General features: G+C 39.6%; 1 protein-coding gene across 5 annotated transcripts in view; it reads right to left on the bottom strand.

Moving 5' to 3' along the window:
- Window positions 1-27337, bottom strand: part of THADA (THADA, armadillo repeat containing) — a 291659-nt gene that overhangs the window by 257822 nt on the left and 6500 nt on the right. For all 5 annotated transcript variants that reach the window (XM_019549394.1, XM_019549396.1, XM_019549397.1 and 2 more), the window contains exons 4-18: window positions 26564-26658; window positions 25370-25500; window positions 19488-19636; window positions 19297-19329; window positions 17581-17629; window positions 13845-14029; window positions 13053-13147; window positions 11849-12069; window positions 10231-10922; window positions 9360-9511; window positions 8461-8616; window positions 5224-5346; window positions 4458-4581; window positions 1084-1235; window positions 70-283 (exon numbers count right to left, since the gene is read on the bottom strand). In XM_019549394.1, the coding sequence (XP_019404939.1) occupies window positions 70-283; window positions 1084-1235; window positions 4458-4581; window positions 5224-5346; window positions 8461-8616; window positions 9360-9511; window positions 10231-10922; window positions 11849-12069; window positions 13053-13147; window positions 13845-14029; window positions 17581-17629; window positions 19297-19329; window positions 19488-19636; window positions 25370-25500; window positions 26564-26658 (2571 nt within the window). The remainder of the gene's footprint in view (window positions 1-69; window positions 284-1083; window positions 1236-4457; window positions 4582-5223; window positions 5347-8460; window positions 8617-9359; window positions 9512-10230; window positions 10923-11848; window positions 12070-13052; window positions 13148-13844; window positions 14030-17580; window positions 17630-19296; window positions 19330-19487; window positions 19637-25369; window positions 25501-26563; window positions 26659-27337) is intronic.

Genomic DNA, 27337 nt, shown 5'->3' with positions numbered 1-27337 from the left:
CTGGAAGAAACCAGGAACCCTCCTGTTTTTAAATATACAAATTCAAAGCATCTTTTCCTTAGAACTTACCAGCTAATGTGTTTGTTTCCACAGTGCCTGCTGAGATGCATTCCTTTTTCAAAAAATTAAGGACAACAGGCTGATCTTTCAGGCAAATATTAAGCAGTTCTTTACGATGTATTAAAAAGTTCAGCAAATATGAAGCAGTTACACAGTCATATGGCTTGGCACTCGTGCTAAGATCCATTGATGCTCGGAATAAGTGATGTATGTCTCCGGAATCCTGATATAAAAATAAGGAGAGTTAGTAATGTGCAATATACAAGGTTTAAGAACTACAATATTACATCAACACTGCTAAATATTTTGGATCTTATTTCAGTAACTTTGCCAGTGAACACTTGCTAACAAGCATTGATTTTTCTTGCTCCTTATTACAGAAGCAGAGCAGAAACTGACACAGCACATGTGTTGCTAAATGTTCAGCAAATGCACAGCTACAAAAGTAGTAAAGATAGAGCCCTTTATTTATACAGCAGTGTTTGGACACAACACACCTCAGGGCATTTTGAAAAATGAAATATGTACTTCTGTACTGTAACAAGCAATAGACTTTACATAGAAAAAGCATTAAGTGGACCGCTGTAGAACAGCACAGCACATAATGTATGGTAAAAAAAATTCTCATCGGGAAGCAATTATTGCTTGCTGATCCTTGTGCACAAGTCTAATATATGTAAAAAAATGCAATAAACAAACCAATATCAGGTAAATAAAAAGGGACAGTTTGAAAGAAAATTCACTTCATACATGACAATCCACCCCTGTGGTGAAGACAAAGGCCATAACAACGTACAGAAAAATAATATTTTCGAGCAGGAAATACAGAGTATTTTATTCAACTAACATTAGTGAGTGAAATGATGCATATGGCATTCAGATAACTTGTAACTTAGCCAAAACATGTAGATCAACAACTTTCTCTGCTCAGTGAGTAAATTTTTGTTGAAAGGAAATTTAAAATGGAAACCTGTTTTTTTTTTTTTTTTTTAAGTATAGTTATCTTTCAACTGAGTTCTGTACCTGTAAATTTAATGTAGCTTTGTGTAGTTTCCTCAGGAGTTCAAATGCTAAAATTTTTACTTCCTCAAAAGTGCTGGCAAAACACTTGATTAGTGTTTGAACACGGGTACGATCAATCTCTTCAGCCAGCTGAAAAACTGCTTGTGCCTGACCTGTTCACAAGACATCAATGTCCCCACCACAATTTATTACCATCTTCACAGAACAAGATTTTGATCTCATTTTTATTCAACTGAACAAATGCAAACCCTAAAATTGTTACAGCTAGAGAAAATCACACATTATTTCTATGTAAACGCATGCCTCTAAATACTTGTTAGAATGCACTGTTGAATAATGCCATACTAGCAAGCAAACCATGACTGTACAAAAAGCCACTTAAAAACCTGCAAATAAAAATTCTATTTGTTCTCATAAAACTTAACTGTAGACAAAGTGGCAAGTCACTGCAGGATATAAGGGGGCAGCAGGGACTGCTTTCGCAACAGCTGGTCTGCACTAATTTTCCATGATTAATTAACCCATGGTGACTTAGCCCACTGTCAACAAGGGCTAAGCTACTACAAGTTGTCTTCCACTTACCACAGGTAAGAGCATGCACATCTGCATATACTACCATGCACGTGATGTACAAGAGAAAGCCCTGCTGCCTCCTTACACTCCACAGTAAGTTGATCATATAGAACCATGCTCTCACCATCACCAACTCTCACCCCGTCAGCTTTTCTTAAAGCTGCAGCTCTTGGAGGTATTTTAGATGAAAAGTTAAAATTCCATCCAAAAAAAAAAAAAAAAATCTAATTTGCATGACTAAAGAGAACAGCCAGAACAGACTCAAAGATCTGAAAACTATGTTTTTTAATTTCATAAATATATATATATATATTTTAAGAACAGTCTCATGGACCTTGGGGCATGGTAGATGACTAGGCTTGGCAAGATTTGATTTTTAATCAATAGACATTGACACATTGATTTCACCTGATACTCACAGACTGACAGAAAATATTTCCACCAGCAATCACTGACAGTTACATAGAAGAGACTTAAAAATGAATCCGGAAAGAAGGTAAGGAAATCTGGGGCAGGGGATGCTGCAGGCAGGCACACACATGCGCGCACATGCTGCACATGCACACATATGGTGACCACTGCAGGAGGTGGGGACTGTGCTGGCAACACTGTGCTGGGAGGGGGGCTGGAGAGCCAGGGCTGGTAGCAGTGGGGAGTCCAGTGCCACCAGATGTTCACTCCACCCAGGTCCCAGCCGGGGCAAAGGCCAAATTTCCACAGAGCCTGGCCTTGCCCCTGCGTGATTAGGGTAGGGGACCAAGAGTTTGACTAGGCAGAGCAAGCAACCAGCGGCACTGAGCTCCTGGGCACTACCTGCCCTGCCCCTCCAACCCCTGCTCCTGGCACGATCTTACGGCACAGCCAACAACCACCACACATGCATGTGCTAAATTGATAAAATAAAAAACCCACCCCTAATTTCACACAAATCCTAAAAATTTCACTGGATGAAAATCTAACTAAATGCTTAAAATAAAAATTGATTTAAAGTGGTTCAAATAATAAATAAATAAATAAAAGTCTAATTCTGCCAAGTCCATACACAATTTATGCCCTCTTGGAGTTGTCAAGAACTGAGATACAAATGCAAGAGGTACCTGTCATTTTGAAGAATACAACATTACACAAAAGATTATTCTAGCTACATTCCTAACGCAGTCTTTCCAGAAGTAATGCCTAGTTTCTGATTTGTGCAGGCCTCTACTGCAACTCCCACAATGACTGTTCATAAAATAGCCTTAGGAAAATAAGATTAATTCATTCATAATTTAAAAACAGAAGTTTTGGTGGAAGAGGAAATCGTAGCATGAGTAACTTTCCCTTAGTTCAAAACCAAAAGTAACAAATGATGTCTAGCTTCTTCCACATAATCCTTCCAATTTATGAGGTGAAAGCATCTTGTATTTAAGCTATTTACACAATCTAAACATAATGTTTACTGGTTACAAACACCATAAAACAGATTACAAAAATAAATACTTCAGAATGTTAAAATAATTCTAATACCGAGGGAAATATAGTTTTATTATTCTAACAGTTATCAGCATCAGAATAATCATTAATTAGTAATTACCTAATTAAAACACCTCCTCCCTCCCCTCTTGTTCTCAGTACTTTGAAAACCCACTATCATCCAACTGCATTCAAATCTCATCTTCTGTAGGTTCACGTTTCCAATAGTGTGTCAATATTTTGGTCTCCTTTACGTGCCACCAAAGAGACATTTTGTTCTGGAAGCAGCCTGGCTAGCAATGTTACATTCTCTTTTACAAAAAAATGTTTATTTTTGAACTTTGACACTGCAGGGGGAAAAAAATGGTTCAAGAAACAGGCTGCTATGAAACAAGAACAATGAAGTCAACAGAGCTTCTCATGGAGAAAGCTATTACTCAGATGGAGTCAGGATCTCAGGCTTGGGTTATAAATTAATTAATTAGTTAATGGAATTCTGTTGGTCTCTAGATACCATAAAAATGGGCAAGTTAAAATAGATTACATATTAACTTGGTAATTTATTCATATAAAACTAGAACTTCTTAATGTTTCTACAGACTAACTCAGGTTGAATAGTTACAAAACCTTTGCAAGAATAATCGCTAAATCTTTTGTGTAAATGGTATGCAATCCTATATTATTTTTTATTTATACTGCACGCTGATTGAAGAAGGCACCTACATACTATAAAAAAAAAAAATCAAACTCTCAGTACATCTACTGTGGTAGGTTTAAAATTAAAAGATGGACTGATTTTAAAAAAAGAGGGTATTAGGGAAGAATAAATTACAGATGCAACCCCTAGTAAAGGTTGAATCCTAATTTGAATTTTTGCATTTCAAGCCCAGAAAGAGCTCTGTATCAAAATTTGAGGTGCATATGCAACATAGTACATTGAAATTTTATGCCAAAGATATATTTAATAGTATTTTTATTTCAGACACTTCCAGACAATGAGCTACATAAGTGGTAGCAAAACATTGATTTGGGGGAAGAAGCAGGGAGCCTGAAAACTTTATTGAAATTCATGCTCAAAACAGAAAAGTTCATTAAACTACTCATATTTTATGAAGTCTGTACTTTGCATCCCCTAACCACTTACTGTTATTCCAAAAACTATGTTTTCTTATTCTACAAGAACTGTCATTTTCTTGTAGGAAAGAACAACATAACAAATTATACCTTAAATGTTACAGAAAGCAGGTGTTGGGGAAACTGATATATTTTGGGTGAGAAAATAATTAGTTAACAGAGAAAGACACTGATTTAATCCTCCTTAATCCCATCACATAAATGAAATCTCTCACCATTTGGAACAGAAAATATTTCAGCTATCAATCCCAAAATAGTTAATGCAGAAAATCTGGTTGAATGAGATGATCCAGGAAACAGGGCTTCAAAAAGTCTGTCACATACAGATGATATGAAATCCTGAAGATTAGAGAAGACAATTTGAATAGATTGTGTGCAACATGCAAGTAAATTTGCAAAGCTTGATACAGCAAAGCTTTGATTCAAGACACCACTCAATATATCTGTAAGGTTACAAGTCACTAAAAAAAAATAAAAATAAGAAAAATAAAGTCTTTCCCCATAGCCACTAACTAGCAAGTCTCTCTGTAGCAGCTTCTTTTATTTTCCAGGGTCAGTGGAGAAGAAAAGAATTCCTTTGCACTCAAACAAAATTATAGTCATTAGCAAAGCAGGTAAAATTAGGAACAGCCTAACATAACAATAATAAAAATAAGAGGTTATTATAGGACTCTAAACAGGAAATCAGAGGAAAGACAAGTACAAAATCCTTCAAACTCAGTCTGTCAATTCTGTAAGTCATTCTCTATGAGCTTTCTCTTATCAAGAGGCAACATGTTCTGGAGAATACGTATGGGGGCGGGCAGAAGTCAGGAGGGTCCTCATTCTAGCCTAGAGCAGAAGATGAGTTGCTTGTTTCATTTATTTTATATGCAACCTTTTAGCACCCTGTGGCATGTTTCAAGTAGTAATCAGGGGTTATTTATAAAGTGTTCTAATAGTAGTAGTAGCAGTAGTATTTTTACCAGCTCTAGTACTTACTTTATATTGCTGTAAAGTGCAATAAGGATCCAATTTTGCCAATTCTTTAACTGACTCTTGCTTGGTTTTATTTTGCTCCAATTTATAAAGCAGCTGGGAACTTTCTTGTATCCTACAAAACAACTTTTAAAAAGACACACAAGAAAACAGTTAATGAGATGCACTGAATGAAATCACTGTTTAAAAAGAGAGACTGAGATCATCTGCAGGTACAGCTGCTTACAGTTTCAAGGGATCAGTGCCTGTGGCCTCTGTAACAATTACACTTGTTATAAGACTCCTGACCACATTCTTCAATCCTCTGCTTTTCTGCCCTCCCTGATATCTTCTCCCTTCCAACACAAACCCAGGACTCAAAACCATGTCTTGCTCCTCACCTTCCCTCCTCCAGCAACCTCTCCTCTATCCCTAACCTCTTTACCTCTAATCCTACTTCCACCCCTAATCTTATGCCTCTCATCCACCCTCCTGAATTCTCCAGAATGCCCATTTCTTCACTAAGAAGATCACAGACCTACACCACTTTTCCATAAGTGCCTCCCCTGCAGCCTGTGGCCTCCCTAGAACCTGGTTCCTTTTGTCTGACCCCACCTCTGCAGCAATGCTTCTCTTTGAAAAGCCACTCTCAGAAATTCTCTAGCATGGATCACAAACTATGGCAGCGGTGAGAGAGACAGCTAGATGTTTTAGTCTGAAGTTAGGCAGAAGGCAGGGCAAAGTGGCACCTTATAGAATAACTTGTTCAGGGAGGCATCAGTTTTCGTTGGCTATTGCCTAAGGATGAGGTGCTGAGCTTCTCCTCCCTAGTCTGCTGCTTCCAAGTTGGTCCTCTCCCACATCCGCTACTCATTTACCTCTTCATCCAACTCCTCCACATTATCCTGGCATACCTTACACACTTATCCTCAGTGGTTTCTGATGCATGTGGGTGACCACACCCCACCAACCTATTAAGCGGCATGTTTCCTCACCCTCATCTCCTCATTCACCTTGGAGCCCTAGATCAACACACACTTGACAAAAAGCCCATTAACTGCTGGATCGCTGCATGATTCAAATCATGACAAGGATGCTTTCTGCTACTAAAATGTGTTTTTTAGTTCATCCATTTTCGTTATTGTTAGACTATTCTATTATTGCACTTTAGTTGAATACCACACTTGCTATCTCAGCCTCTCTTGTCTCATTCCTCAAACCCAGACAGTCTTCCTATCTCCACTTCTCTATCTGCAAAAGGATGTTCCCAGTGTCTTGGAACAGAAAACTGACTAGATAAATTACCTTCCTCTTTTCCCTCCCCAATGCTATGCAACTGTTTTTCCTCTTCCACTTGCCACAGTTACGCCATCCATCCCTGTCCCAAGCTCCCTCCTGCCCCCTCTAGTCTTCCTCCCTTATTATTTTTCTTAGCCTCTTTGCTCTGGCTCTTCACAAATCACAAAAAAACATGATTTTGTCTATCTTGAAAACAGATAACAGACAGCACTTGCCTCTTCAACAACCACTGTGTCTGGACCCCTCTTCAATCCAGGTTCTGCTCAGTGTACTTCACTAAAAACACTTTGAAAGTGTTCTGAAAGAACTTCTTCCTAGACAAAGCTCATAACCAATAATCAGTCCTCATCCTTGTCAACCATGCTTGTCTTCTACAACTCTTGCTCTCCACATCTCTGTCCTCTTTTGGCTCTCCTCTCACATATCTAACTTGTCATTCATTCATGCCCTTCAGAGGATCCTCCTCATCCCATCGCCAACTCTGTGTGGGTTCCAAAAGAATCCTTTTCTTTCCTCCTCCTCTGTTCAATTACTGTGCAAACCTTACTGGCAAAACACATTCAACTACTGTTTCTGTGATGACAAGTGACAAATATCCTCCACGTGAGACCTAACTCCTTTTGTGGACTAAAAAAACCTCAGCAGTCTCTCTTTTCATCTCCTGGTGGATGTCTAAATTAGCTCATGCTTAAACTGGATAAAATAAATTTTAAAATCTTCTTATAGCTCATCTTCCCAAAGAGACCATGAAGTGCACAAACACAATGACTGGTCATCTCCCTCATACAGATGATCTGGGTGTCTCCCGTGTCAGAATCATTTTGTAGTTATCACAACTAAGCTACCCAAACTTGCAGATTCTCTTGTGTAATGCCTAAGATAAGCATTCCTTATGTGTACTTCTGGTACAATTCTCATCCAGGTTCCCATTAGTCAACCTCTTAACTATGGCTCTGATTCTGTGGCTTGACAAATGCAGTTCTACTCTACACAGATGATTGCTGCCAAGATCATTCTCTCAACTCTTTTTTTTGACCAAATCACCCACTACAGCTTTTCTTCTCTATCACCTGAAATAAGCTACCTGTTTTTATCCTTTAGATACTTCAAAGTCTTTCCCTAACATGGAATTAGAGAAGCAGGGCTGGAAGGGACCTCCAGAAGTCATCAGTCCAACCCCCTGCCTGAAGCAGGACCATCCCTATCCAAACCATACAATACAATCCATAATCTATACCATCAATCCTGACAAAACAGACCTAACACTCCAACTTGCTACAGGTAAAGCTGAAGAAGCATGACAGCCAATGTCCTGCTTCAACAAAACACTGGCAATATATGCTCATGAGATCTGGGATACAGGGCAATGCCCACCAATAGAGGAAGGCAAATACCCCCATAGTCCATCTGACTATAGGGTAAAATTCCTTACTGACCCCAAATACGGCGATCAGTCTGACCCTGAGTGGAGGGGCAAGACCTTCTAGTCAGGAATTAGCTATCCTCTTTTATTCACTCTCAAAGTGTGACTCCTGTCTTCAGCCAGTAATGTCAAATCATCCACTTGATACATTTTCAAAGCACTCTTGCATTCTCTTCCAAACTGCCTTTCAGGGTTAGGAGGCATTTCCCCATAAACATCCACCTGTCAAATTATGCTTTGCAACCATGTCTACAAAAAAAAGAAAAAGCTCAACAGCAGCCAGGCACGCTAGTCTACCTTTATCCACCTGTTACCTCTTCCTAGTTAGGATCATAAACTCTTAAGAACAAGGATCTTTTTCTTCCTATATTACACAGCCCTAAGCACAACAGGGTCCACAACTACAATTTCCTAGTGCTATGGTAAAGCAAAATCCTAGTGCTATGGCAAAAAATAAATTATTAACGTGCTCGGAAGCTAATTTTCTGAAATAATAAATACATAAATTTTACTGCATTTTGTTTATGTTTGAAGATTACCTTTTTCAGTAGAGAACAAATCTGGTGCCTCACTGCAGGAGACTGACTGTTCAAATTATATATAATAAAAAAATGTACTAGCTGCATCTCTTCCATGGACACGATTTCTGTACTGCGATGGGTTTCACAAAGCAAACCTAAGGCATCTATGCGAACCTATAAAAACATTTGGAAGTGAACTGTCAACTTCATGATATTTAACTTCCATAATCAGCTTCCATAAGAATATTAAAAACAGTGTTTGAGGAGTTAAGCATAATGGGCATCTATACATGTGCTCTAGGGTGGACACTTAAATTAGAACAGCTCTGAGAGCAGCTCAAATAAAAGTGCCCACAAAATCATGTGTATTCAGCATCCTGCACTTCAAAATGGCGGCAGGGGCATAGTTTCATAGTTTCTAGGGTCGGAAGGGACCCGAGTAGATCATCTAGTCTGACCCCCTGCCATGGCAGGAAAGAGTACTGGGGTCAAACGACCCCAGCAAAATGTTCATCTAACCTCCTCTTAAAAACCCCCAGGGTAGGAGCCTGCACCACTTCTCTTGGAAGTTGATTCCAGACCCTAGCCGCCCTGACCGTGAAGTAGCGCCTCCTGATATCTAACCTAAACCTACCCTCTGCCAGCTTGTGACCGTTATTCCTGGTCACTCCTGGTGGTGCTCAGGGGAAAATGGGGACACTGAATACACGTGACACACAGAGACTGGTGGAGCATGCTAATTAGCATGCTCCAGCAGACTCAATTAATCGTGTGCTCGATTAATCAAGTCTGCTCCAATGCGTGCTCAATTAATTTGAGTCTGCTCCAATGCGTGCTCAATTAATTTGAGTCTGCTCCAATGCGTGCTAATTAGGCATCAGTCACATGTATAGGTAACCAGCGATCAGTCCCCCTACCTGAACATGTTGATGAACTAAACCTTTTTTGATACATCCAACAGACACAAGACCATCCCTCATGACATCTGCAAATTGTAGGTGTCCATAAGCCCGAGCTGTTCTTAGACATGCCATCAAGGCTCCAAGAGCTCCTCTCGTATTCCAAGACCCTAATAAAAAAAAAAAAAAAAAAAGAGTAAATGGACTTGTTTTTACCCATTGCAACACAAAAACTTAAATGCAGCTGGAACAAAAGTCCTTACCCCTTCCCATGTGGAAACTACCCTCTGAGAGAAAGATTCTCTCACGTATCCAACTACAATCCTCAGTTCAATTCCCAAAATGTTTCATTGCAAGAACACCAGAAAGGATTATAAAAGCCAGTGGTGATTCACAAGACACTGCTTAACAATTACTGCATCACAACTGAATCATAAACTTATAATTATGGCCCACAAACAAAAACCAAATGATTTAGCTTAAGAAAACTGAACTACTTAGGTTAATTAATTTCTTGTATACTAACGGTACAAGTGCTAATAAGAAATATTTGCAAAATAGATAATACTGTCGCTGACATTCATACAATTGTTATACCTACAAATTGATAAATAAGGAAAGTATTAAGCAAGCATTATTTCAAAATGGATGCAACAAAAGCTAAAATATTACTTTGATATAATTACTTTAAACATATGAAGAGAAAATGAAGGAAAGGAGCCTTTACATATACAGGACAGCCACCACTGAATTCTGCTTGACAATGCCGAGAAAAATCAGGAACCTAGAATTTCTCACACTGCCTTTCCCACTCATTCATACAAGACAAATGAATCAGAAACTGTATCTAAAATGTACAAAGGCAAGAATATGAAGATTATTTTCTTACCAACATTAGCATCACTAGAAGCCTGAAGAATTTTAATCATGTAGTTCAGACTGCCTGGATTACATTTTAGCAACTTTGGTAAATAATAATCAATGACATAAGTAGTTTGGTCAGGATTCCCTTCACACAATATTAGAAGAAGAGGGGAGACCCATGTCTCATGCCACTGGTCAATCCAGGTGCTTTCTTGAAATACAGCTGTCAGATGATTCTTATGATGTGAAAACATGGTTTCTAAAAGATCACTTGCATAAGGTGCTAGAGACTGATCACCCATGACATCCAAAATCTGCACTGGAATTGTTCTGTCCACTGTCAAGATATTTTCAATCCCCACACACTCGACGAGACAGCCAAGGGAAGCATATTTCCCTTTCACGTGCCATTCGAGGTTTAGTAAGTTCTCTGTCAACATTGACAAGAATGGGTCTGATTTTACAACAGATCCTTTAACAGTGGCTTGGTGAATCTGGAGGAGATTCCTGAAGATCAGTTTAGCCTGATGTCTAACAGCATCTAAAGGATGCTCCCAATGTGCATACACATACTCTAGCAGTTTCCCAGTTGTGTCTGAGCTTCCAGTAAGAGTGCATTTTAGACTTTGGGAGCTTGAATCAAGGACGTCCAATGCTGAACTAGTCCAAATTGCTAAAATTCTTGACAAGGACATAGCCATACTGGATTCTTTTAACCTAAAAAGGAAAGACAAATTAAAAAAAAAAAAATCATCATTATCCACCCATTGCATAGTTTAACATTTTAACACACTACAAAAACATTAGTTATTCCTCACAATACACCTCTTTCACCTCCCACTAACTGGACAACACAGGAAAACCTGAGAGTCTGAGTTTGTGTAACTTGGAAGCAGGATGAGAACTATATTTTCTGCTTAATACTCCTGATCTTCTAACTTATCACAGCTAGAATTCCCTGAACACTGGAAAGTAATCTAACAGACATTACTATTTTAAAAGATTCCATATAATTTTTCATTTTACAAAACTGATAAGGATTTAATACTGGCTGACATTTGAGCAACTTTATAATTTTTTTTAACATAATTGCTTTAAAAATCTAAAATGACTTAAAAGAATTAAAAGCCAAACTTTTTTCACTGTAATATAAAAAAATCAAAATTGAACTCAGTATACATGTTAACCTCCCCCCTCTCCGCACACTGAATCTAATGTCACTAAATGAGTTGCATTCTAAGGTAAGAAGTTTGTAGATGGATGTGGGATATATTTTAATCTACATTTCAAAAGGACTGAAATAGTGACCACACAGACAGTAAAACAGTTCCTTATAAAAAGTTAGCCCCACCGTAATCAGAAGGCAGCAATTATACATATTTTGCACATCCAAATATACATATTTGTAGGCTTTGTATTTTAAACATAACTCATCGCTGAAACTTGGATTTTCCAAAATCAACCTTATTTTTCAGAATCAGTTATTAAGCAAAGGAAGAATGGCCAGTCTGAACCACAATGATTTGTAATTTAAGAAAAAAACAAGGACTGCAGCATACTCTTAATGTACAAAATAAAGTTTCAGCAGCAGAAAGAGAGGTCAGAAAATGAGTTAACAAAACTTCCTGTTACAATGGACTTACCGTGAATTCAGAGATAACAAAACCAACACAATATCCAAGAGCAATTTCTCTCCATTTTGACCCATGCTGTTATTTTTCCACTCAAGCATGGCCAAGGCTCCATGACAAAGGAAGAGGAGAGTTGAATCAGAAACCTCTGCAGTACACAGAATTCCACAGCTGTCCATAAACCACTCTGGTACATCCGCACATTTCACCGAGCGAAGGAGCAAATCACTGACCTGCAACAGCAAAATAGCAGCTAGATTACTGCAAACTTCAAAAAGCAGGATAAAGTTGCAACACACTTGTTACTGGCTCTTTTTCTTCCTAATATGATGAAGGTATCTAATATTTCAATGTGTCAAGTGTGAAAAGAACACAAAAATCTTCATCTTTCCACAAGGGCTAGCCAAAATCATGATGCGACAAAATTAAAACAGGCACTATATCTCCTTGAAGGATGTCAGGAGGGCAGAGCAGGGTAAGGAAGGCAGGACCATGACTAACTAGAGTATAGACACTCCAGTCTATGCAGAATTAAGGAGAGAGATGATGCATTCATTTTCTTAATGAGCACTGTAGAAAGCATTGTGTTCCACAAAAAGTAACCAAGAAATTTTCTGGTAGAGGTCAACCAGAATTTATGGTGTCTATTTGGGGGCTGTTCAGGCTTTCCATGCTAGTCTCTTAGATGACCGTTTTTGTTATAATGTATATTTATTGTTCTTGTATATAAGAACCAACCAAAAAAAGAGACTGGTTTTGCTGAGGCCTGTAACATTGATCCCTGCCCCAAACAGTTTACAATCTTTAAAAAAAAAAAAAGGGAGAAAGAAAGGAAGAGACAGCGTGCAGAACACAGAATGAAAAGATGCACTGCCTGGAAAATTCTGTTAATCCCATGATATTTTTTTTACAGGTAGGTGCAGATGGAGAAAGGGGGGGAAAAATGAGCAAAATGGAAAGAAAAGTCAAGGGAGAGGGGGGACAGGGCATGAATAGAGAGAAGAAGCTGATGAGAAGGATCTGGTGGCACCTGAAGACGAAAGAGGTTGGAAGTGAATAGTAAACATGTGGCCCAGGAAGTGTAGTCAGAATTGTAGGAAGTTCTCCAACTGCTGAAGGTCCAATTTTCCCATTCAATTAAAAAAGAACTACCAAGTGCACAAGAACTGGCAGTAATAAAAAAATTCCTCCTTTTATTTTAAGAAAATATACTTACCAAAGAAGGTAGCTTTTCAACTGGTTCAAACAGAATCTTAATAAAGAGAACAACAGCTAGTCCAGAGGTAGTCTGAACAGTCTGCAATACTTCTTCTAAAATAACAGAGGGAGGTAGAAAAACAAAACACATTCTTCATTGTATGTTCGCTCTTTTGACATAAACTATTCATCAGAACTGTAGGCACATTTATTTTATTTTTAAACAATTTATAGTTGCACATTACAACTATTCATTAACTTAATTTTCTTATGTTCCTGAATCTTCTCTCACAGACCAACTACAGTCATTAAGCGACTTTGCAAACTGTCAGTAGAAATGTATAGCCAAAGCAATTTATGCTCACACTGTAACCTTACAGTAAAGCAACATATCTAAAGAAAACAAACATGCTCATTTATTAAACACTGATATAGGATTCTGCTATTCAGAAGCATGTATATTTCATTGCAAGTCTTCCATAAACAAAGACATTTTACAATATTCACCAGGACCATCTGTTAAAAAGATGAAGCTATTGCTATAGCAATGTCATCTATACATTATTTTACAGATATACTTCATCTCTCTTGGTGCCCTCCTGTATGTCATGCAGACTCCAAAATGGTGCACTATAAATCCTATTTTTCGAAAGACCCAATACTACTAACCATCAATGTTACTGGCTCAACTTCTAGGCCCTTAAACTAAAAGAAAGTCCAAAATGAAGACAACTTTTAATTTTGGTACTAAGACAACAGTATTTACTGAGCAAAAATTTGTCTATGGAATTTGAATACTGTTGCTACTTACCATCCATTAAGCAGTTTGTGAAACACTTCAGTAAACTGCACATACTTTGACAAACAAAAGACCCAGGTTTCAGATTCTCCTGAATATTTTCTTGCACTTTCTGGACTACCATCATTGAAACTTTAATGGCCATCAATAAATCATGCATCAATTGCGTCTGAGCAATACGATTTCCACTAAGCTTTCTGAAAACGGGAAGGAAAAAAAAGAGAAAAATCAATTACATTTTCTGTTCCCCTGCCCCCCCCATCAAGAAGGAAGAAGGGAGGAAGTATGGCCCTGTACATGAAAGAGGTCACATTTGACAACAGGGAAGGGTCCCTTGAGACCCTCTGTGTCAGGATACAAGGCAGATCAGGAGAAGAAGACTGGATGGTGGGAGTCTACTACAGGCCTCCCCCTCCCAAGAAGAGGAGAGCGATCAGGCATTCTCCAGAGAACCAACCAAGGCAACTAACCTAGAGACATGATCGCCCTGGGTGACTTCAACTACCCTAACATATGTTGGGAGGATCACTCAGCCGCCTTCAGCAGGTCAGCCAATTTCTTCGCAATGACAGACTACGTGTTTCTGACACAGGTACTGGAAGGGCCTACTAGGGGTAGGCTACTCTGAATTTAGTACTGGCCAAAGGAGAGGACAGCATAGGCAACCTAAGGATTGGTAATACTCTGGGAGACAGTGATCACAACCTGGTTAGGTTCACCATCCACCGTAAGACTGGGAAATCAGTCAACAGAACAGAAGTCCTCGATTTCAAGAAGGCAGATTCTGGCAAACTCAGGAGGCTAGTTGAAGAGGCCCTCTGCAACCAGAAACTGGATGATTTGGGAGTTCAGGGACAGTGGTGCTTCCTTAAGGAAGCAAATCTGGAAGCTCAAAAACAGGCCATTCCCATGTGGACGAAAAACAGGAAAGGAGCCAAGAGACCCATTTGGCTCAAAAGCGATATTAGTGAGCTGCTGAAAAAGAAAAAAGAAAGATACAAGCACTGGAAAAAAGGCTCGGCAACCAGAGAGGATTACACCTGTATCTCCAGGCCCTGCCGATATGAGACAAGAAAGGCTAATGCAGGCATGGAGATGAAGCTGGCAACCAAAATAAAAGACAACAAAAAGTCCTTCTTCAGATACATAGGGAGCAAGAAATAATCATGTTCTACTGTGGGCCCCCTAGTGAATACTCAGGGGCAGCCCACGGCAGATGCCTGTGAAAAAGCAGAACTCCTAAATATATATTTTGCATCAGTATTCCTGACATCAAACCAGGGCTGTACACCTGGCCAGAGGCCCATGGAGCATGGGGAAAACAGGCTACACAAAATCAGTCCAGAACAGGTGAGGGATCTCCTGCAACACTTGGATGTTTTCAAGTCTGGTGGGCCCAAAGTCCTACACCCTAGAGTCCCAAAAAAACTGGCTGAGCTTATAGCAGCGCCACTGGCCAACCTGTTTGCAGAGTCGTGGAACTTGTAAGTGGTGCCAGACAACTGGAAGAGGGCCAGTGTGGTGCCCATCTTCAAGAAAGGGAAGAGGGATGACCCTGTAAACTACAGACTGGTCAGTCTGACCTCGGTCCTAGGTAAAATCTTTTAAAAATGTATTAAGGAGGCCATCAATCATAAGCTGTGAACTGGTGAGATGGGATGGCCTCATCCTGGAGGGCGGTCTCCAGTGGTGTCCCCCAGAGATCAGTACTTGGACCTGTGCTCTTCAATACATTCATTGACTTGGACGATGGGGTGGAGAGCGCAACCATTAAGTTTACGGATGATAGCAAGCTGTGGGAAAATGGAGACACATTGTAGGATAGGGTCAGGATCGAGGACGACCTGGACAGACTGGAACGAAATCAGATGACGTTTAACAGGGATAAGTGCAAGGTCCTTCACCTGGGTAGGAAGAACCTTCACCACAACTACACGATGGGTGGTGGTCCATTGGCTGGCACAACATCTAAATGAGATCTGGCAGTCACGACAGACTGAAAGATGAATATGAGCCAGCAGTGTGATGAGGTTGCCAGGAAGGCAAATAAAACTCTGGTGTGCATCAGCCGATGTATAGCCAACAGATCCAGGAAGGTGCTCCTTCACTTCTATTTGGCACTGGTGAGGCCTCAGCTGGAGTACTGTGTCTAGTTCTGGGCACTGCACTTCAAGAAGGACATGAATAAGCTTGAGAGGGTACAAGGAAGGGTCACTCACATGGTCAAGGGCATGGAGGGTAGGCCCTATGAGGAGAGACTCTTGGAACTGGGCTGGTTCAGCCTGAGAAAGAGAAGGCTAAGAGGTGACTTGATAGCTGCCTACAAGTATGTCAGAGGTGAACACCAGGATCTAAGGGCACAACTCTTCAGGAAGGCACCCCAAGGGAGGAACGAGGCCCCATGGGCATAAGCCAATAGAGGATAAATTCAGGCTGGATGTAAGAAAGAACTTTTTCTCTGTAAAGGTCACCAGTATCTGGAACACACTCCTGGCAAAGGTGGTGCAAATCACCCCCCTTGGAGGTATTCAAGATGAGGCTGGATAGGCACCTTGTTGAGCTCATCTGAGCCCAATAACCTCCAGCCCATGGCAGGGGACTGGACTTGATGATCTTACAGGTCCCTTCCAATTCTATGTTTCTATGATTCTATGTAAATACTGTCTCTATATGCTCCCAGGAAAGCATGATTTGCCAATCTCAATTAGAACCAAACACAGTAAAAATTGATTTACTGGTTTCTATCTACTGGATGCTTAACTAGGGTAAAATTAAGGAGCTGTTTCAAAAACAGTCCATGTAAAGGAGCTAACAAACTGAACAAAAACAAATGGACAAATTCTACTGTCTCCTGCCACCTAGCGACACAGCAAACTTTGGGCATTCTTGTGCCCCAGCCAGCCCCAAAGCCACCCAAAGTCATGACCTGGAACCCAGGGCTCAGCCTACTGCCAGCCCAGGGCTGCTCCACCCCAGTTCAAACTGCTGTGGTCCCGGGCACAAGCATATACACTGGGCCCAGGAGCTATTAATTCTGGTACAAACTGCACCAGGGTTTATTCTGTGTCCTACCTGCACGTGTAGATGCACCCATTGTGGAATAAACATACAGGCATACACCCCACAAGTAAGGTGTACTGAACTATCAGGACGTTCAGTAGTTGCTACCCCAAGTGCAGGGTACATTTCTATGACCTTGCCTCCTCTAACAACTGTATAGTCATACTTATATTAAATAGAAAAACATCTTCCTGGGAAAGAGTACGCAGTGTTCTTGTCACGTTGCTTAATGCAGTACTGGAAGGCACCCAGATACTACAGGAATGAACCTGGTGTAAAAACCTATCAAACTAAGTTAAAAAAAGATCTCATAGGAAAAGCAGAAAGCAATTACTAGGTATATTCTCTGTATAGCTTGATTCAAGTATTCTTATGTACTATAAAGTTCAACCCCAATTCCATGATTTAATAATCTACAATGTAGAAAGTTTTCCTTCAAATTAGCAACTTTGATATGTCTTAAGTTATCTGCCTCCATCTCTTTTTTAAAGTCCAGCATACTGCATGATGGGATAAGAAACTCATTACTCATTAAAAAGGCATAGTTCTATGCATATTAACTTTATCACTGTGACTTCTCCATTGTTAATGCATGTACTGTTACTAAAAGAAATGTTTGCACCCAACTGTCTTTCACAGACAGTGAAATTGAAATGGTTAAATATATCTTACATTTAATGTCACTTGCCTGTTTTCTTCCTGAATTTCAATTAAAGACTTCTGCAGAAACTGAAGAACTGTCAAAAGCAATTAACAAAAAATGGTTTAAAGAACAAAATATTAGCATTTCATTCTGTTTTTAAACAGAGGAAAGCTTAATTTAAATTGGTTACAAATATACCTGCATTACAAAAAATGACCTGCCAAATTAAAGCAACATTACCAGCAAAAACAAATCAATCAAGTTTGAACTTCAGAACAGTCTCATAAGAGCTGTGTTTAAAAAGGTCAAAAGGAGGTAATGTGGAATGTGGAATTTTCCAGGTCTGTGTAACCCCTGCGCTAGTTAAAGAAATTAAAGAAATGTTTCCAAGGAATCTGCAGCATGCCAGAAGAAAACATCTCATCCAAACACAATCTGAAATAACTTGGGTCTTCCAACCCTTCTGGCCTTAAACTGACCTTTCATCTCCATAAGTGCCAAACAAGATGTTAGCAGGATGTTTAACATGGCATAGTGCACTACCACGCTGACATACCCCAAGCTAGCTGTAACACACTAGCTTGCTTACCTATATCTATTTGGAAAAAAGCAGTGCCATTAAGAGTTTTTACGACAGTTAGCTCTAGAGATGCCAGTGTGAGATTGTGCTTGGGCTAGTAAGTCCTGCTCCAAGCACAGCTACTTAATCTTTGCGTAGCCTTGCTAACATAACTATTCTGCTTCCAATTCCAGAGCTTGCACATGCAGTACCAGCTTGAGTATATGCAGTGCCACCCTAAGCCAAGTTAACATACCCTGGTCTCCAATTCCACTAAGAAGCTGAACTGAAGCTAACCACAGGTGATGGTTTTCAGACTTCTCAATCTGACAGTAAGGGGAGGATGGGAAGGGAGAGGAAGGAGGTGAAGAAGCAGAAACCTGATCCCCCCCCCGCCCCAATCGCCTAATGCCCCAGCTACTGCTTTCTCTGCTGCATCAGTGGGAAGGAGATGAATTTAAGAGATCCTTCCAATAATTAGATTCTATACCTGGAAAATTATACCAAATTTATAAATATTCCATATACAAAATATTGTGGGGTCATCTTAAATTCAGGGGCAAATCAGATTCAAGTAAATACAGTAAATAAAGATTCAAAAAGGTTTCAACAGCAACAGCAACACACCAAAGAAGACTAAAAATGGAAGATGCACCCAGGTAGGAAAACCATGAGAAACTACTGTGTCAAACATTAGCATAGAGAAACACCCTAAAAGAAATGATTCTCACTACACCTGTTAACTAACTAGAGTTGTTTAAAAACTGTTTTCACTGGTTGCAACTACATGAGACCCTTACTGCGCAATAGCGTTGTGGGGCACTAACTGTTACGCAATACTAACGAGCTACCGCACAACAATAATGAGCTGCTGTGCAGTCAGTTTCACCCGGTAACCATGGAGGGACGCTACTGTGCAGTAACGCCAGTTACTACAATCATTTAGTACTTGGTTCTGCAAGTACTAAATAACTCAGCAGTAATAACTGTGCAATCAGCATCTCGTGTAAACGTGGCCACTGTTGGCTTGTAGTTTTCCAAAAACAGTCAGAGCGAGGCTTATGCACACTGCTTTCAGCTAGTCTTAAAACTGAAACCGTATCTGCCACACTCTTAACACTTTATGCCTGCATTATGCTATTCCCAAGATATATAAACACATTAATTTTATTATGTCTACTAAATAAATAACATGACCATACCTTCTTTGAATAAGCTGCTAACTCCTGCTTTACCTATGAGGAGAGAAAGCATATTTCAATGACACTACATCAGAAGAGAAGGAGAAAGTCATCCCTAATTAACTGACTGAAAAAAAGGTAAAGGTGAAACCAAAACTCTTAGAAGCAACAGTTAGCTTCAAAACACAACTAAATTCAAACTATAAACATACCTAGACTGAAGTTCTCCATACAGGAAGCTAGACTGTCCAAAACTTTTCTGTATGAGTATATGTCTGTAGTTTCTAGTTCTTTTTTAAGGCAGCAAATGAAACTCTGCACAGCTTCTGTCATAAATGGTTCAGGAAGGCCATTGAGTGAACTACAACACAAAGAGTATCATCAGATTGCTGCAAACAAAATTGCTGGTTTAGTGACAAACTTACTGTTTATCCTGCAATCAAAAGCCATGAAGACAGGCCCTTGCACAAGTATAAACTATAATCTCCTTAAGCAGAATGCTGGTCATATATATGTATTATATGATGCCAACCATATACCCTTACTTTCATTAAAGTACATCTAAGAATAGCTCAACATCTAAGTCTGCCCTGAGCAAGTATTCTATATAGTTACTTATCATACACAAGTGTGAAACACAATAGAAGATGTGAAAGTGTTTTTGGTTGTATGCCATTTGAAAAACCTCAAAGGAAACCAAACCCGCTAGGCTTTCTCCTCCAAACATTTCCTTTAGTGTCTTCATCCAAAATATTAAGCAAATTTAGCTCTCTTATACAGTAAAACAAACAAGGAAAACAACGTAGAGCATACTGGTCTTAAAAGCTTCATTCATAAAATGTACTCTAGAGTGTCTGATCCTTCGAGTCTTTACTCTGGAGAGCAAGAAGGAATTTCCTCTATTAAGAACTGTGGAATCAGGTCTTTTATCATATTCCACAATATTACTGTATTTCCAGAGCTTAATTCCAATATTAATTAATTGGATAATTACAGACTGCTGAAGAACTATCTAGGGAGGTTTCTCTACATCTATTTTTATACAACACAGAATATTCTTCCAGGTATTTTTTTTTAATTCAACATAATTACTTAAGCTCTTTAAGGCGGCACTGCATTTCTTCTGACATGAGGCCTCAGTTATAAAATGCACCCAGAGGCAAAAACAAAAGGCCTGCAAACTTCAGGCTGCAAGAAGGGTATCTGGATCCAGCACTTTTCTCAGTATAAGGCAAATTAAAGAGAAAAGGCTAGGACTACTAATCCTCTTATCACACTATCCACAATTGTGATAGTATTCCAGTAAAGGAGCTTTCACATGGCATTTTTCTTTTTGTATTTTGAAGACAGATGCAATCAGACACTTAGCTAAGGACCTACCCTTCTCCAATCCCCATCTTCACTAACTGTGGACACAGACTGTAAATTAATGTCTTTGAACACATGACACAAAAGGATTTAACTTATTAGAGCATGTGCAAACTCACCATCCACTCAAATATCCATACCACACGTCATTCCCTTCTCCTACAGCTTCCCAAGGAGTTGAGTTAGCATATCAAACTCACATGCCCCATGGGCCAGTTTGAGACTGTAGGGGCTCCTCATGGGCCACAGCTAGATGCAGCACTGGGGCTACAACATGAGTTAATGCAGCCATCACTCACCCCCTGCTCCCAACATGCACTGCCAACAGGACTCCGAGCCCCGTGATTTCCATAACGGGCCTCACCCCTGCCTGCCCCGCAAGCCACATGACACAGCTCTGCAGACCATAAACTTGACACAAGGTTGATCACATCTCCTGCTCACAGGTTAAAAAAAAATTAAAATTAAATAGCGCTTTACTTTAAACTCAGCATGCCCCCATACTGAGCCCAGCGCATGCCCAGAAGAGGCATCACATTAGTTAGACCCAGCTCACCCAACATCTGTATAGATCCGGTGCTTCAGCAGGACATTTTTGGCACTTTTATCTAATAGCCGATTGAATCAGCCATTAGATAAAAGCACAAAAAAAGCCCCACTGAAGTGCCCAGTCTATACAGATGCTGTGGAGCCAAGTTGTACTAATGCACTGCCTCTTCCAGGAAAGCACTGTTGGGTTTTTTTCACATCCATCAGCAGCCTCTGTGTCCTACTTCCCACGAGGGAAAAACTTCTTGGATACACCACTAGGTCAAACTCAGTTTCCAAGTCTCTGTCCAGTTCCCAAAGGGTGCAACAATCCACTCTTTTGCTTGTCTCCAGGGAATGTTTTTGGATTGTGCAAAACCATGGTTTATTTGTTCAGTGCCACTTGTTAACATCATGTGCGCCTTTTCTGTAATACTGTTCTTGGAAATAAAGGAGCATCCTTACACAGCAGATTTTTCTCAAAAAAAGTAGAATCATCTGCTGGAATCATCTGAAGTACTACCCAACAGGTAAACGACAAAGAAGAAAGAATATTCGTCTTTGTTTCACATGCAAGTGTTCCCCAAAAAAATACCAATTAACCACAAAACAATGTCTACAGAATGATATATGGTATGGCAGATATGCACCTCATAGAGAGCAAAGGCCTTTGTGAACTTGAGCTCACTTGTGTACAAGCTGTAATTTAACAATGATTGGGCAACAGAAAAAAGAAATAAGGAAACATTTTAACTTCTCCGGAAAAACAGCTTTTTGTCATTAATTACTCTATGATGTCCAAAGAACAAATTAGAAAAATACTGTATTGGATAAGAACTGTCCATGGAACCATTATTCCAAGTTTCAACATATCAAAGGGTCAGCATTGTCAAACTTCCATCACCTTCTTGGAAAGTAAAATAAATGAATTTATACATACATATATAAATTAAACATCCTGAGACCGGCCACTCAGCATTGTTGAGGAAAACCTGGCACAGTTTTAACATTACATGCTGGGATCCAGGATATTAAACCCAAAATATTTAGTGCCTGCCAGCCTTAATACCTTATTTCGGACTGTTCTGTAATATGCCCTTAAAAAAATAGTTTTGTCAAATACCATGAGGCTGCACTAGAACACACACCCACTAGATTAAGCCCTGCCCTTGTTTCCTTATTCTGAATTCACTGCACTGCATAATATTTACTCTCCATGACAATGACCTACTTAACTTTATTAATTTAAATCTAATAAAATATTTTATTCACAATGACACATTCTATTTCCACTGCACGATTGCTAGCTTTCCCATTACTAGCCCAAATCTTGGCTTCAGCTGGCCAAGATTTCTTTTCCCCTATGTTAAACTTGGTCCAAAGGTTCTCAAAATGGAAAGGAACAGTTTTTAAAACTCAAACAAAACCACTAAAAATGTGGCTTGTCTCTAGAAAACAAATTAAATGTTTTCAATTTGACAATCTAGGGGTGGAGCCACTCCATCCAGCCCACAGACTGGGGCATTTTAGCAGTGTCGGGCTGCAGGGGCTTTGTCAACACTACAGCACAGTGCTGAGGAGCTGCACCAGGGCTATGCAGCTGGGAGCAACACCAATGCCATTGCTTCTCCATGCACATGGCAGCTTTCAGGTTCCTAGCCTGGGCACACCCCTCTACAACCTGATCCTAACACGGGAACAAGCAAAAAAAAATTTGTTACCAACGCACTGCCTAAGCTCTCCACCCAATATTGGACTGGAGCTGAGTTGTCCCAAGCCAAGGTTCAGCCACTGATCTACAGCCTTTAATCTAATGAGCAAATTCAAAAGAAAGTAAATAAATAAAAAGTAAAGGAAGCAAAACACATGTTTATGTGAACTCCAGTCCTGTTTACCTAAGGTACTTCCCCACCACATTTACTTGTTTTTCTTCAATCCTTTTAAAATGAATCCAAATCAACACTCTGCAGTACTTTGCTATTCTCATGAAGTATTGTAAATATCAGCCAGGGGAGATCAAAACTAAATGCACATTTTGGCTGATTTAACAAGGCAAGAGGAGATGCTGCTGCTCAGGACTGTTCTCACACTCCATATTTTAGATCTGCATGGTACTGCAGCAATATAAGTTAGCTTAAATCAGCCCAATGGGCCGTGAATAAAATCAGGCTTAATGAGGGAGCCATTTTACTACTCTTGTATTACTACACAATCATGCAGATACAACACTGCATCCAGCTTGTACCAGTATCCTTTGACAAATAATACAATTGTCACATCTGCCTATATCCCAAGACAACAGTCCCCTAAAAGTAGTGTCCATCTATACATTCTTTGCCATTTAAACAACCTAATTTTTTAATTCTTGATATTTCTGATGCATATATTCCAACACAAACTTCTGAGCCTGCTGTTTCCAGTGGATCCTTGAACTTCTTGCTCCATAATATTACTCTTGTCCCTTCCCCACCATGGATCTAGGAGGCGAAATCCCAAATTAAGTTAATGGCAATTCCATTTATTTCAATGAAGCCAGGACTTCATCTACATTTCTTTTTTCCATTAGATCACTGCTGCATCAATTCCATATGCCAAGCATTGTCATTCAACCAGAAACAAGACCCACCTTGTAAATCCTAACTAACACCAATGAGAGCTCAGGCTGCATAACACTTCAGGCCCATGCATCTAGAGTTACTGCAGATGCTAAAAAAAGATATGCACAGCTACATTTCTCTGCTTCCTTGATCCTAGATCAATCAATGCACATTTCACTAAACAATTGTCAGGCTACAGCCTTGAATCAGGGGCCAACACAGCCACTTGTCCAGGCCTGCCACCCCACAGCTGACCACTCAAACTGGGCAGGGCTGTCCTGAAGCCTCCAGCAAGATCTACCCACTCTGTTACCAGAGAGGCTGGTCAGGGTCAGCTAACCCTCCACTTCCCCCATATAAACCCCTATACAGGAACAGGCTGTGTCCCGGCAACAGGCTTCAACCTGACTTAAGACTGCTTTGCTGTTCCCTCCAGCTTGCTCTCTGCTCAATCTCTCAGGGCATTTGCACATATGCAAACGCTGCAGCACTGGGCGCTTTTGCAAGTGGTGGTGCTTTTGAAAGTGGTTGAGGAACACAGCAGTGGTGTGCTTTTGAACTAAAACTGCTCAAATGTGTTTTAGGTCAAAAGTGTACCACCACCATTTTCTCCATGCTGATGCGCATTTTACTACTCATGCAACTGCAAGTGGTGCAGCGCCACGCATTGTCAGCTCCCGTGTGAAGCAGACTCAATTAATCAAGTCTACTCAGAAGAGTCAGATCTCCAGCACATCTGAGAACTAAAAGGTATGTGTATAAATGTCCTACTTTTCTTGACTTGGTTTGCTTTCCAACTCTGCTTCCCTGTTTGACCTCCTGGCTTCCTAACTCAGCTCATTCCTAGACCCCATTCTCAGAATGACTTGGTTTCCTGACCTGGATTCTTCTGCTCACGCCTCCTGACCCCAATTGGTACCTCGATCCCCAAGTGGCCCCAGATCCGGCTACACATCCCAGCATGACAGGAATCAAGCACCCTTAACTTCCAATTCTGCAAATCCCAAATATCAACAGGATTGTATATAGCTCCATGCAGGAATCTGAGCACAGTAATGTGAGGGATAACAATAGGGTGCATGAAATTAAATCAGTTGTAAACTGATCTCAAACCCATTAAAGCTATATTAATTACCAAAATTAATGCAATAATACCTGTAGAGTGGCACCTAAGTATAGTATGAATATTGGCATTCCATCTAGGTATAAAGTTTTGTCTTTGACCATGGAAATATTTTGTATAATCTAACTCAATTCCATTTATTTTAATTATCTTAATGTATATGCAAGTTCTATCAATTATATTAATTCTTTATATTCACTTTCCACCACTTCAAACCACGAAATAGACCTGTGTGCCACTGCATATCAAAGACATTACACGCTCAAAAAATAAATCATATTTTAACTATCAGTAGAAATGAAATTTTTCTATAGAAGCCAATTAATTTTAAGGAACAAAACCGAATACACACATCCTTGTTAAAAAAGGAATGTCAGTTCTTATGATGAAATAATATACTCAAAAGATTCATGAAATAATCTGTAACATCAGAATTTTAGATAAACAGGAAAACCTGTTTTTAGTTTTTCCAATTTACCTGGCCAACACCTTTTTCAAAGGATTTTTTGTGCTCAGTGAAAAATAAATTATTCCTAAAATATCCAAACAGCTTTTAACCATGGGATTACATGAAGAGTTTACATCCATCTTCTTCAGTAAAGGCACAATCTGCAATCAAAAAAACAGAACACCAAAATTTAAATAAACACAAACTGTCTCCTCAGACATTACAACAATTAACTTCTCTTTAATGAAAAAATGTTATCAAATAAAAATAAAAAGATCATATGTACGCATCTTGTTCCCTCCCCCACCCTGCAAGTTTCAAACATTAAAAATTCAAAAATGTTTTGATTTGCATCTTTTCCTTTTCTTTGGGAGAGACATGGCATTACCTGTTTCCCAAAAGTGCTGTGAACCCAGGGCTCTCTCTGAAATAAACAAGGGCTAAGAGTACTCAGCATCAGGAAAAACAAGGCCTCTGGCATACATTCACTTAATGGCACACCATTCCAACAACTGTGCCTCCTGCCGGGCATACCACACGTGTACGGCAGGACACAATTCTGGGATCAGGAATTAGACCCCAATTATGCCGTTACTGCTTGCCAATTCAAGGGGAACCCAAGATCATGATCCCAGGCTCCCTCAGCAGTGGCAAATAGAAAGCCAGGTACCCAGTTGACCAGCACAGTCCCAGGGTTTGGATCAAGCAGCTGATTATCTATCAGTCTCAGCCCTGGATCCTTCTAGAACCAGTTGCACAATCTTGGTGCTGTCTTGGGGCCAACTTACTGTGGATCCCAGCCCCAGGACTGCATTGGGACACATTTCAGAATACTGCCATGCAATTGGCATCAAGTTATATAGGAGTGACCCTGCCACATATTCAATTTAAAGCATGATGAAAACCAGCTGCAAAATTATTGCACCCGTCTTGTGGATTGTGTGACTTATTATCTGTTTTATAGTATCAATAACTGCCTGAACGTGTGGCCAGGTTACTATTTAAGACTTAATTAACTGGTTAACCTTAAGTATAACATCGGCCAGGGGCCCAGGTATAACAAATTATAATGCATCTGGCAAATGACTTATTTCTTATCAATTTGCCTCAATAATAAAACGTTACTTACTGAAAACAGTTTTGTCATTAAGCAGCTGAAAAATCTGCCCAGATATCATCATATACTGTCAGTAACATATTTACCAGTAATCAATAAAGTCTTACCTGCTTGATACACTGGATTTGCTGGATGCCGTCAGGCAACTGTACACAGTGCAACAGTAGAGAAGCCAGATTTTGCTTTTCAGCATCTACAAATGCTATGTTTCATTTGAGAAAGATAAAATCTCTATATTAGGACTTAAAAAAATTAAAGAAAAGCTCTGAACAAAAAAACATACAAACATTTATATTTTTAACATCTAGCTATTGTTTTATCCTTTATTTTCCTGAACTAAATCTTCTTGCATCGTAATCATCATTAACACCACCAACATGTAAAAGTCTACAATCTGTCCAGTGGACTATACAGATCTTAACTAACAGGCAACCAGTTTTTTAGTATAAAAGCAACTGCACTGAATAAAATGGACAAACATTTAACCCAACAGCAGTCCATTATTATACTGTAAAATAATCTACATCCATTTAAAAATTTATCTGAACAAATGCATTTTACAAGATATAAAGATGTAATCCTGAAAGCACATAAAGAAATTCAAGTTTATGTAACCCTTATAAGAAAATTATCAAACTTGACCAAAAAAGAAAAACTCAACTTGACAAAATCTAGCACATAAAAGAAAAGCAAATGGAACCAGAAGCTCTCTCTCAGGTTTTATTTTAAAAAGATATGCAGAGTAACTCATATCAGAGCCTGTTTTAGAGCTCCTAGCGTCTCAAAGTGCCTATACACATGCATCGAGGCTGCTCCAATGTGCTGCAATTTCAGTGCATCAGAGTAGACTCAATTAATCGAGTCTGCCAGAGCGTGGTAAT

This window comes from Crocodylus porosus, unplaced genomic scaffold (assembly GCF_001723895.1).
Source record: "Crocodylus porosus isolate Cpor-Errol unplaced genomic scaffold, CroPor_comp1, whole genome shotgun sequence".
NCBI lineage: Eukaryota > Metazoa > Chordata > Crocodylia > Crocodylidae > Crocodylus > Crocodylus porosus.
Note: the sequence above shows the minus strand (reverse complement) of the source record. Positions and strands in the feature narration are given on the sequence as shown.